This window comes from Eulemur rufifrons, chromosome 2 (assembly GCF_041146395.1).
Source record: "Eulemur rufifrons isolate Redbay chromosome 2, OSU_ERuf_1, whole genome shotgun sequence".
NCBI classification, from domain to species: Eukaryota; Metazoa; Chordata; class Mammalia; order Primates; family Lemuridae; genus Eulemur; species Eulemur rufifrons.
In genome coordinates, this window is record NC_090984.1 from 24,341,665 (window position 1) to 24,355,384 (window position 13,720).

A 13,720-nucleotide genomic window follows, 5' to 3' on the forward strand; every position below is an offset into this window, starting at 1 on the left:
GTAAAGAAAAGCTGTTATCAATACAGAGTAGCAAGTTGACCCACTCACTGAACAAACTAAGAGGTCCACCACAGCCATTCATTTTAATGAAATTACTCAAATTTCCCTTTCTTAGAGTACTATAGGAACCAGATGGAGGAAAATGGACTAATATCATCTCATCAAATATTTGCAAAGATTATGCAGCTACCTAGGAAAGCCTTTGCATGGTGAATAGACAAGATATCACAAAAAATGAATAATTGATTCTCATAATATTTAGGTCTTGAATAAAGTTAGGCCTTGATCTGTTTCCAGCCAGTTGATCTCTTTAATTATGTAGGCCATGCAACAAGTTTTTGGTTCTATTCTATAGTTTCCTTCCTTGCATTCTTCTAGATTTCATATATTCTTGATTTGTTTTCCAGACCACTGCTTTTCCTTTAGAATAAGCCAATGTGGATAAGGGATACCAAAAGGAAATTAATTTTATCCAATAAGAAAAGTCTTACTTGAACCTTGTTTGTAATAAATGTTCAGATAAGTTGGTTGTAAGGTTTTGGTGTATAATTTCAAGACATTTTCACAGACCATATTGCTCTCAAGGCAGGGTTAAAGTGAAACTGTCCATTAGGATAATGCAGAGGATAACATTTTTCAGGAAAAAGTAAGAATACTAAGCTTTCCTCTACTAGGCATCTTCCCTCAGGCACTGAGATTGCTCTTATCAACAAATGGGGAAGGGCAGAAAGAGGAGACTTCAAAATACACTTCAACAGCTAATTTTTAGCAAGTCTGTCAATGAGGTCTTTCCATTCTCCTCTCTTCTCTGTGATGTATGCAGGGGTAAGTAGCTGCAGCAGTGATTCTGTCTGCTGCCTGAAGAAGTTGTGACACAAGGCCTCAGTGTTACATATCACATACATCCCACAGTCATAGCTGTTTTGTTGAGCAGGGGCTTTCTCTTCCACAAAGACCAATTTGTCCCCTTTTCTGCTTAAGAAAACCTCCAGTTTCTCTGCTACCTGCTTTGCGTGGACTGAATTGCTCCTACTATGGGAATCATAATGACAAAAGCTATTTTTATCTTGGCAATAAACCAACAAACTCCAGTGGGTTCCCCCAGCTGCATGGTTGGAGTTATCATTGATGGCTAAAAATATAACTCTCTTGTGGGGGAGGTCCAGAGGCTCAAGGAACATGGCGATCTCTGCTGGGTTGCTAGTGCACTTGATGAACTGGGTGACTTCAGGGCTGATGAAGCAGACATGGTCAGAACAGTCACGAAATTGACTGTTGGCAAAGTACTCAAAGGCAAACCCAATAATATGGTCATTAAGCCAGTTTGGTGGATCCAATAGTGAGACATCTGATTGCCGCAGTAGACTGTCCATGTAACTCAAGACTACAGGGTCCATCTTGTACTGACCAGGGCTGCTGAGAAATTCCAGAAGCTGAAGGAGAGGCAAAAGACAATATTTACTGTTGAATATGATACCTGGATGTAAAATGGGACTGTAAAATAACAGCTACTCTCATAGGGTTGTGGTAAAGAATAAATATACAGTTGACCCTTGAACAACATGGGTTTGAACTGAACGGATCCACCTATATGCAGATTTTCTTCTGCCTCTGCCAGCCCCGAGACAGAAAGACCAACCCCTTCTCTTCCTTAGCCTACTCAACATGAAGACCGGGATGAAGACCTTTACTATGATCCACTTCCACTTAATGAATAGTAAATACATTTTCTCTTCCTTAAATAGTAATTTTCTTAATAATATTTTCTTTTCTCTAGCTTACTTTATTGTAAAAATACAGTATCTATTAAACATAACATACGAAATTTGTGTTGACTGTTTATGTTATCAGTAAGCCTTCTGGTCAGCAGTAGACTATTAGTAGTTAAGTTTTTAGGGAGTTAAAACTTATACATGGATTTCTGACTGGAGGGGGAGGGGCGCGGGGCGGGGGGGATGCTGGTCAGCATGCCCCACCCCTAGGTTGTTCAAGGGTCAACTAAAATTGTAAGTAACTTTAGCTTATGTGCTGTATGTAAACAATTAGTTAGAATACAAACTATGGAAATTTCCATGTAGACATTAAGCATGAATTTTTAATTTCCTTTTTAAATGTAGAGATTGGTTAAAATTATAGCTAATGTTTTACCAAACATCATAGCACTTACCATATTATTTGGCTCTTTAATGAATATGCATGATAACAATAGCAAATTATTTTTCTATTAAAGATGAATTCAAAGAATCTAAAAAAAAAAGTGTAGGGCATAGTGGTTTGTGTCTGTAATCCCAGCTACTCAGAAGGCTGAGGTGGGAGGACTGCCTGAGGCCATGAGTTCGAGACCAGCCTGGGTGACAGAGCAAGACTTTGTCTCAAAAAAAAGTTACTAATTACCAAGTGAAATGGTTCCCATTTCAACATTAATTTTCAAGAGATAAGATAAAATATTGTTGGGGATGGTGGCTCACACCTGTAATCCTAGCACTCTGGGAGGCTGAGGTGGGAGGATTGCTTGAGGTCAGGAGTTTGAGACTAGCCTGAGCAAGAGCGAGACCCTGTCTCTACTAAAATAGAAAAAATTAGCTGGGCATGGTGGTGTGGACCTGTAGTCCCAGCTACTCAAAGAGGCTGAGGCAGGAGGATCGTCTGAGCCCAGGAGTTTGAGATTGCTGTGAGCTAGGCTGATGCCGCAGCACTCTATCCTGGGAAACAGTGAGACTCTATCCCCCCGCGCCCCCCCCCCTCAAATTGCTTCCTCTTTCCATAATGGAAAGTGATAGTAATGAGGGCTGTACTTAAAAGGAACTATAATTTCAATAACAGAAAATCATGACAGTAACCAAATGAAATTCATTTCTGAGATTGCTCAGCTATGACCATGAGTGATATAATTTACCTTTGCCAATTTCTCATCCTTAAGAGGTATCATAAAGATGATATAGTGTTTACAATGTAAGTTAGAACTTCTTTGGACCTTTTAAAAGGTAGTATGGTATAGCAATCAGGAGACCTGGGTCTAGCCCCAGTTTTACCACTGATTTGCTAGTATCATCTTGCCACGTAAATGATTTTGCCCTTGTTTTTGTCATCTGTAAAAAGGGCATATATCTGCCTTACCTACCTCAGAGACTTGTAGAGAAGTCTAAATAATTTTACTTGAAGGTATTAGAATAGTTTAAAAAATTGTATAAATAATATTTATGTTATCAATTTGATGATATTAGCAAGATAATAAGAAAATCCAGATAGAGCTCCAAATCAATCAAAGCCAATGAGGTGTAGAAACCAATATCCCTTCACATTATCTTTTCCAAATAACAGAATGACTAACTTAGAGCAGAAGCAAGACAAATTGTATAATGAGATTAATATGCTTGTGATCACTCAAAATAAGGTGCTAAAAAAGACAAGAAGTCTGATGGGTGCAGAAGATGACACTATATATGAGCCTAACAGACTCAACAGAGTTAAGAGAGAGTTAACTGTTATGCACTGACCTGGCAGCACAACATTTCTAAAAATCACACAGTAATAAACTGTCACATGCAGATTGAGAGTATAAAACCAAGCATACAGCAAGAAAACAGTAATACTGTTGTGAAAGACCAGGCTAGAATTATAACATCAAGTTAATCATGGTCACTAGGCCAATTATTTTACCACTTGATCATACCATTAAAACAATAAAATTTTGTGATATAACCATTTTCATGTAATCAAAATTTTGCAAAAACCTATATAAAAATAAATCTATCCCTTAAGAAAAAAAGCTAAAGTAAATGAAGTAACTATGAAGCATCCAAGATGGTTTTATGTACATACACTATATCATAATCTGAACTACTTCAGAAACAATATAAGGCTGTTTATGAGAAAAAATACATATATAATAAGATGGCATGAATTAAGATTTTCTTAAGAAAAAAAGAATAAATAGAGCAGAGATGTAAACTGGAGCCAGGAATGAAGTTAATGAGGCATAGAGCACATTTGTTATGGGTGGGCCACAAATTTGGCTCTAAGCTTTTCTGGCAGCTAACCAGAGAGAGTTAAGTTAAACATTCACAATGTCCTTAAGGTAAAAGCAAAGCAACTGCTCAGGAGAGGTAAAAGAAATCTTTGTATTAAAGTCAGATAGTTTTTTCTCAAGAAATTTTAATAAAAGAAGACACAGTGTATCATAACGAATAGTCTCACAATATCCTTATGATAGATGCAATAGTTTGATAGGATTGTTTTCTATAATGATCCTTAATATCTAGCCTGATGGCAAACAGGAAAACAGCAATCTGGGAAAAGCAAGTTGGTGAAAGCTAAGTAATCAGCTTGTTGATCTGACTTCATCTAAGAGTATATTAATATAAAAGGGAATAACTGCATGAATGTCAAGCAAGGCTCCCTGGGTACAGCATCTCTCCCCTATGCCTTCAATGTATGCTGCATAATGGTGAGTGTCAGATTACATATCTAGAGACCTGCTCTCTATGCTGCCTGCTGAAATCATACCCACACCCTCACAGCCAACTCAGCTAGGAATAAGGGAGAGTGCCTAAATAGACAGTCATCTCTACCTTGGAGGGAGTGTCCACAGGCAGGGCTAAGATTTTCTTCATGAATAGTTCTGATGTTTTATCTATTTGATTTTTAACATATCCAGCACACAGACAAAGCGTTAATCAGAGCCCTAATTATATTCCATACAGCATGACTGCAACAGTTTAACTCTAAAAATTCTAATGCAAATAGAACTAAACTAGCCTTTGGTCAAACCACCCTTGGCTAAGAAAAAGAACTCTAAACTTCATATCTGAAGACTTGAATTTTAGACTCGGTTCTGTTACTCATTGGCTATGTGATCTTAAATAAATTATTAATAATTTCTTTAAGCCTCAATTCCTCTTACGTAAAGTGAGAATATTAATACATGATCTTTATATAAGGTACGTCAATATAAAACAAACATGTACTACGATTTTTAAAAATACAACATAAAGTATTTCTAGATATCTGTTATGCCATCAGGAAATTTATATCTCAATGACTGATAATTGTAATGTATTTTACTTAATAAATGTTTGAGTGTTTCCTGTGTTCTAGGGGCTAGAAATACAGAATGAGAATGAAACAGTCACAGTTCCTACCCTTTCTTAGCTTAAGCCTATTCTGTTACAGTGAACATACACTGCATATACAATTTGTTTAGTTAATGAACACCTACCGAGGACCTAATGTTAGGTGCTGTGAGAGATACAAAGATGTATAATAAGGTGGCTTACAGTCAATGAGGTAAGAAACCTATTCAGAAAAGGGAACAATCACTCCCAGCTAGGAGGATGAAAAGGAAGAAGCACTCAGATCAGGAAAGGCTTCAAGGAGAAGTGGCATAAAAGGTGGCTCTTGAAGGGCAGGTAGAGTTGGATGCATGGAGAAGGGCATTAAGAATACAGAGAGGCAAGGATACTGTTAAGTGGAGAGAATCTTGAGTAGTCCAGTGTGGCTAGAATTAAGTGGGAGTAGTAGGGGTGTAGGTGAGGGTTAGAAAAATAAGATCATTAGAAGCTAAGTGGTAACAGACTGAATTCCAGGTGAAGGAGGTTGAAATTTATACTGGAAGAAATGGCTAGGTCAATGCTTAGATTAATAATTCAATCATAATATATAAAATTAATTGGTAGGGAGAGAAACTGAAGGCAAAGATCAATTAGATTTTCATTCAAAGGTAGGAGGTGATGACCTAAAGCCAGGGGAAATGGTAGTAAGAATGGAGAAAGAAGGAATAGATATTGCAGACAGAGAATAAAACTCAGTAAGTGATCAGAGGAGGGTAGATAAGAAAGAAGAATTATGAAATGGTTTGGGGGTTTCAGTGGGGTGAGTGGGAGGATGATGATGACATTATTGGGTGGGATAAAAGAAGATGGAAGGGGACCTAGCAAAAGAACTAAGAGCCATCTATAACCATCATAGGAATATTCCCTTTCTATATAGTGAGCACTGTGCCTGGCATATCTGAGGTTCAATAAGTGTATACAAGATGAATGAAACATTTTACAAAGGGAGTCAGAAAATGTGGATTAGAGAAAAAAGGAGAAATGAGATCTCAAGATTTGTGTATCTTTTGTAACATTTCTATTCTTACTTTGGTTTTTTTGCTTTGTCTGTTTTCCTCTGTTGCTGACCTGTGTGTACTTGGTCTTGGTGGCTGGTAAGAGAGAGTGGGTGAACAGCAAGAAAGGTGAGTGAACTGGGGAGACAATGACCTTCTCATAGTCCTATTTGTAAAATTCTACAAAACATGTTATACTTCTATGTTTTGGGTTGAGACTCTGACTTTGCCATTTGCTATTTATGTGACCCTGGGCAAGTTAGTCATCCTCTTTCTGGGCCTCATTTTCCTCATCTGTAAAATGAGATAGTAACAAAACCCTCACAGGGTTGTCATGTGAATTAAAAATATGCGTGGAAATATTTAGCACATGGTCTGATATACAGCAGGCTCTCAAAAAAAGTTAGTTTCCTTCCCTGTTACCTATATTTGGGATGGTAATAATGGACCCTAAAGATTTTTGGAACATAAAGCATTTGTTTGTCTCTTCATATAAAGCTACAAAGTTATCAAAGATAGAATTAGCCATGGCATGACTCTTTGCTCTTGTGCTTACTTATGGCATAAGAAGAGTGAATGCTAATCCAGAGAAAATTGTTCTCTCTCTCTCTTTTTTTTTAACCAAAGCTAACTGACCCAGGGAGAAAATTGTTCTCTTAACCTGAGAGTAAAGCAATGATGTTAATGTGTTGTTAGTATACACTAACCCTGCAATTACAGGGGTTAGTTTATTATATCTTCCAATTTCTGTAACTAAATGAAGCTAATATTGACTTCACAGTGTAAGGCCGGGCGCGGTGGCTCATGCCTGTAATCCTACCACTCTGGGAGGCCAAGGCAGGAGGATCGCTCCAGGTCAGGAGTTTGAGACCAGCCTGAGCAATAGCAAGACCCTTTCTCTACTAAAAATAGAAAGAAATTAGCCAGACAACTAAAAAAATATATATAGAAAAAATTAGCCAGGCATGGTAGTACATGCCAGTAGTTCCAGCTACTCGGGAGGCTGAGGCAGGATTGCTTGATCCCAGGAGTTTGAGGTTGCTCTGAGCTAGGCTGATGCCACAGCACTCTAGCCCAGGCAACAAAGTGAGACTCTGTTTCAAAACAAAACAAAACAAAACAAGGAATTCACAGTGTAGAAAAATTACTAAACAAAGGTTTAATTTTAATAGAAGATATTATTTTTTCATATTAATACTAAAATCATTAAAATGCACACTACTTGAAAACTGTTATAAAATTAAATAAAAAAGTAATAAAAACTAAATTAAAGGGAAAATTTACAATTCAAGAGGAGCCATTCTGATTATCTGTTGATATAAAGGAAGAAGCTGCTGGTTCAGCAGAAACATTAGGTTGGAAGTTGAAAACCTAGGATTCGGTTTGGATCTGCAATTGATCAGCTGTTTAGAGAAGTCATTTAACCTCTGGGCCTCAGCTTCAATATCTGTAAACTAAGGGGTTTAGACCAGATAAATAAAAGTTCTAGCCAGGGATGCACATCAGAATTATTTACGGGGACTTTAAAGAACATACACGATCTATATCTGGGGGTAGGGTCTGAGCACCTGTATTTTTAAGACATTTCCAAGTAATTCTATGATTTCCAAGTTTCCTCCAGCCTACATTCTATGATTCAAAGTCTAAGCTTTCATCTTTGCCAATTTTTAAATCCTGTCATCCTATTTTAAAATTCCTGCAAATTCTAGTTTTCTAGTCCGAGGGTCAGCAAACTACAGCCTGCAGGGCCAAACTTGGCCCAGTGCCTCTTTTTGTAAATAAAGTTTTATTGAAACAAAGCCATGCTCATTTGTTTACATATTGTTTATGGGTGCTTTTGAACTACAAGGACAAAGCTGAGTCACCTGTGAAGCCTAAAATATTTACTGTTTGGCCTCTTAGAGAAAAACTTTGCCAATCCCTGTTCTAGACCACTGTTACATAATCTATTATAAATTTCTAGGTTGAATTAATTTTAAGAGCTTTTAAAGTTCTAATAAAGCACTGGGGCTATTAAAATATCTTAAAGGCAGTAACCTTAACTAAAGGAGTTAATGCTGTTTCAATATGGATTTTTAATGAATGGAAATGCTTAAAAATACTAATTACAATGGATACAAACAAGAATTATAGACATTATAAGATGTGTAAGTATTTACTTTATTAGATCAAAAATATACATTAGGGTCTCAGATTAACAAGGATTTTATAAGGCATGCAGCAAGTCTCCTAACTTCTGGGAAAATATGCCTGTTGCCTATTGAATGAAGTAGTAATCCACATACATTTGTTTCATTGAAAAATGCTATTCCAGAATTGTGACCTTTACTCACTTTTCCAATAATTATTCAGTAAGTGTTCCTTAAAAAGAAAAAAAGGGATAGCCTCATTCAGGTATGCTTTTAAAAACATTACAAAGTGCAGCCATTCTGCTCATTTTAAGTGACTATTATAAAAGTTAATAGTTTCTAAATGCAGTTTCCCTCTGCACCCCCTTTGGCTGTGTTTCAAGTAGTACCAAACTGCACATGCTCACAGATGTGGTCTGTGCTTCTCTAAATCTGCAGTCCCCAAACCCCAGGCCACAGCCCGGTACTGGTCTGTGGCCTGTTAGGAACCAGGCCTCAGGCATCACTGCCTGAGCTTCGTCTGTGGAAAAACTGTCTTCCATAAAACCGGTCCCTGGTGCCAAAAAGGCTGGGGAATACTGAAAATGGATACACGTTCCGGCAGGTATCAAACACCAAACAAATACCAAGAAACAAACACAGGCTAATTACAGTGCATCTTCCTAGAGCTTCAATTTCACCAGCTTTAGGAGAGAAGAGCTAAACAATTGTTGATTTAAAATATTTTAATCAGAAACTTAAAATACTTTAATTATTAACATAAACATGGGTATATTATAGCATTTAATGCAAAATCACCGTGAATTTTAAAAATAAAATATGAGATTCCCATAGAACTTCTGTACTTAGGGCAGGCAATATTCTCTGCTTCATTCACTCTACTGGCTTGGATACTTCAGCAGAACAGTCCATAGGTACTGTCCATAGCTGATGTGTCTGTAACATAAACCCCTACTTCTTAGGAACCAGATTCTCTAATAACTAATAAAGGCATGAGCACAACCTCATGCTTTAGTAGCTTAAATGTGTTTAGGAGAAAGACATGTATTAATATTAAAGCAAATTTATTGACTTGATCAAAACATTATTGGTGTCTTATGTGTGCCAATTTTACCTGTAGTAATCAGACTGGTAATTGAACCTAGTACTATATAATGAAATATGGACATCACCCCAGAATTTTCTATTTTCTTCATACCTCACAACCAACTATAACATGTCCTGTAGATTCTACAGCCAAAATATTCTGAATCTGTCTGATGATTTCCATCTTTACTACTATCACCTTAGTCAAACTGGTCATCATTTCTTGCTTGACCTTGTCTAACAGGTCTCCTTATGTCCATCATTGACTCCTTCCAGTAAATTCTCCATACAGCTGTCAGAATAATTGTTTAAAATTCTAAGTTAGATCATGTCCGTTCCCTGCTTAAGACCCTCTCGTATGATCACAGTCAGAAAAAAAATGAAAATTCCCTACTCTAGCTTACAAAACTTTACCACGATACATGCATGGCTCCAGCTACTGTGCCAACCTCATTTCCTATTACTCTTCCCCTTGCCTACCAAGCCCCAGCCATACTGCCTTTCTTTTTATTCCTCAAACACATCATGCTTTTTCTTTCTTGAGAGCTGGTGTACTAGCTGTGTCTGCACCTTCTAGTGGTTAACTCCTTTTGCTAGGTAGATCTCAGTTTAAATGTCACTTATTCACAGAGGTTTCCCCTGATCAGTCAAAATAAAGAGGCCACCAGTCACTCTCTGTCACTCTAATTTCAATCCTTGCATAACACTCATGACCATCTGATAGCTTATTTATTTATTGGTTAATATTCTCTTTCTCTCTCTCTCTCTCTCTCTCTCTCTAAAACAAGAATGTAAACTCCATGAAAATAAGAGAACAAGGGACCTTGTCTGCCTTGTTTACCATTTTAACTCCAGGGCCTAAAATAGTGCTTGTCAGGGACATACTCTGTAAATAATTATAGAATAAATGAATAAATAATGGTGTACAGATCTCAATATAAATCAAGTTCTGCAGAGAAATGTTTACGTTTACAGAGTCTTAGAAGGGGTCTTTAGTAGCCCTTCTAGTTTAACTTCCTATTCCATGTAAGAATTCTTCATTTCTGCTCTTAGGGAAAAAGGTGCAGAAGCTTGACTTACAACAAGCTGTACGGTATTGGAGCAGAAATAGATATACCAATGGAACAATATAAAAACAAATTCATACATAGATTAGAAACTTTAAATATAATGATGAAACCATTACAAATCAACGGAAGAGTCTGTTCCTGTAGGTAATGTAGTAGCTATTACGTTTATCTGACAAGTCAATGGGGGAAATTATGGATTTTTCCAAGGTTTTCATGTGTTCCACTGACATCTATGTTCTATAGCAGCTCTTTCCAACAGGACTTCTTGTGATGGAAATATTCTTTATCTGCAATGTTCAATACAGTAACCACTAGCTACATGTGGCTACTGAGTACTTGAAATGTGGTCAGTGTGACTGAGGAGTTGAGTATTTAATTATATTTAATTTTAATTAATTAAAATTTAAATTTAAATAGCCACATGTGGCTAGTGGCTAGTATTTTGGACAGCTCAGTTCCATAGGCTTTCACAGGTATTTTTTGAAAGAAAAACAATAGGATTACATGGTTAAATAAGTTAGGGAAATGCTAACTACTAAAACTCCTTAATAGAGATTGATAATGCACGCAAGCACATAAAAAGCTAGAAAAAGTTTGACAATAAAAGTTTTATTTGACTTTTTTTGGTTTGATCTTTTCCCATACTTGTTTGACCATGAAACATTTTTTTTTGAAGAATATCTATCAACACCTTATTGTCTGTGTATTTAAATGTGGGATATGCTTGTAGGATTTTTTAATAAATGGCATTGGCACAATTTGTTAATCATTTGATTAAAAAAGTTAAAGTCCTACTTCATACCTTACATTAAATTATATTTTAGATGGAGGAAAAATTTAAATGTTAAAAAGTGAAACGAAAATATAATAGAAGCACATATACACTTAAATGATTGGCCAATAAATACATGAAAAGACATTGAACACCTTACTAGTAATCAAAGAAATGCAAACTAAAACAAGATTTCATTCTTCACCAAAGTAACAAAGATGAAGAAAACATAATAACCAACATTGCTGAGAGACTATGGGAAATTGAACACTTTCATTTTGATAGGAGTATAAATAAATGCAATCTTTTGGAAGGGTAATTCGCCATTATATTTTACTTCTTAAGAAATGTACACATGCAGGGATTACACCCTCAGACATTTATCTTAAGTGAAACAGTAAGAATTTGTGCAAAAATTTAACAAGATGGTCACCACAACATTATTCATAAACGAAAAATTGGAAACAACCTGGAGTTCAAAAGACAACTGGTAAATTAAATAATAGGGTTTCCACACAATGAAATAGTTTTCAGCTATTAAATATAACACTGAAGATGTAAATTTATAAACACAGAAAATCTTCATGATATGCTTCAAAAAGGACAGTTATATAAAAATTTGTGTATGACAAAAACATACACAAAAATCAAGAACAATATCCATCAAAAGTTTAAATATTTTTCTTTAAGAAATAGGATTGATACTTTTTTGATTTTTTTCTTTCTACCTTTTGATATTTTCTGCTTTAATTTTTTCCCCCTTTCTTTTTATTCTGAGCATATAACCAGTATATACAGCAATTTCCATTTTCCTGGGGGGGTGATATACCATCTCCCACTCTTACACTGACCTAAAATATGTCTGTTTCTTCAACTTAGGAGTTTTACTTCTGTCCTTTGGAAAAAACGGAGTAAGTCTAATCTCTTTCCCATAAACCTTCAATCACAAATATTTAAAAATAATTTGATGTTTACCAAAATTAGAAGATTATGTACAACTTCTAAGATATGGTCCCATTTGCACTTTCACAAAAAGAATCATATCCAAGACCAAATGTGCTTTTTTTATGGCAGCATAAACAGAGATATTTTCAGGAAGGAAGTTCAAGCCTTTTTTTTTTTGGGTTTCAATTTCCCCCAATTAAACATTTCCTTTTAATGCTAAGCCTAAACCATCCAGAGATTTGTATAACATGGCATGTAAAAATTACCATCAAGATTTATATAACCCTCTTGAGTGCAGAGACTAAATTTTACTCATCCCCATATCTTCAGTGCCTGATAAACTGAAGTTTTAATAAATAAATATTTTTCCTGAGCAAAATACAGAAGTGAAATATATTTTTAAAAACTCATAAAAATATAAAACTGTTAAACATAGGAAACATGCTCAGTTTTATAAATAATTTATATATTTAATGTTCCTCTAACAACAATATTTCACAAATAGAGGAATGTAGCTTTCAAAGTAGAAAAACCACTTGATGTGATGATAATGCCTGGTAACTCTACTGCCAAAAATTCCATTTTGCGCTGTCTCGGGGCAGGGAGATAGAAGAAATCCTCAAAGATCATCTTGTCTAACATCAAAGCTCTTCATTTATTACTCTGTAACTAGGCACAGCTATCAATGTCATTAACCATGAAAAGAATTCTATTCCCAGTCTACCATTTCTACCTCAAAGGTTACATCTATAATTGTGTCACAGTTTTTGTCCTTACTATAAACTTGGTGTATACCAAGTTTTTCTTATACTTTGTTTTGCCTGAAATTTTCTGCAAGAAATTTTCTGTTCTCTCTTAGATTGGATAGTCTGGTACAGATTAGTTTCAAAGGAGATGGGTTACCTATTCTGTGTTGAACCATATCACCACCCAAATGGCCTCCAATTGTTTGATGGACAGCAAGTCAATGTAGACTAGTCATGCTGAAGAAGGTAGCAATGGTGGTGGCTTCTCAGAGAAACTGGTTCTGTAAGTTAACTTTACATTATTCATTTGGGTTAGTAATACTTGAACCCCAAATCCAGATTTTTTGAATATGTTTAAAAAGCACAAAATTTGGGTTCTGGGTGGTATTTGAACAGTAAGTTTTAATATAGTCTGGTAATGATCAGTTTCAAAGGAGATGGGTTACCTGGGCCTTGAGGACTTTCCTTTTTGTTTGCTAGTATGTTTTACTCATCCAAGAGGTTTGAGGGATTGGCAAGGAGAGAGGAATTCGGACCTTAAAAAAATCAGAAATGTAGGACTCATAAGTACACACAGAATTTGACTGAGGAAACCCTCTTTTTTTGGTTTTAATTTCCCCCAATTAAGGCTGGGTATGGTGGCTTACGCCTGTAATCCTAGCGCTCTGAGAGGCCAAGGAGGGAGGACTGTTTGAGGTCAGGAGTGTGAGACCAGCCTGAGCAAGAGCGAGACCCTGTCTCTACTAAAAATAGAAAAAATTAGCTGGACAACTAAAAATAGAAAAAATTAGCTGGGCATGGTGGCACATGCTTGTAGTTCCAGCTACTCGGGAGGTTGACGCAGGAGGATCACTTGAGCCTAGGAA

At 36.1% G+C, this 13,720-nt stretch overlaps 1 protein-coding gene across 1 annotated transcript; it reads right to left on the reverse strand.

The window, feature by feature from the left end:
• Window positions 1–626: 626 nt before the first annotated feature.
• Window positions 627–13,373, reverse strand: SENP8 (SUMO peptidase family member, NEDD8 specific). Its single transcript, XM_069458102.1, has 2 exons — window positions 13,301–13,373; window positions 627–1,433 (listed from the first exon to the last, which is right to left on the reverse strand). The coding sequence occupies exon 2, from the start codon at window positions 1,395–1,397 to the stop codon at window positions 759–761; it is 639 nt and encodes a 212-aa protein (XP_069314203.1). The 5' UTR covers window positions 1,398–1,433; window positions 13,301–13,373; the 3' UTR covers window positions 627–758.
• Between the last annotated feature and the right edge of the window lie 347 nt (window positions 13,374–13,720).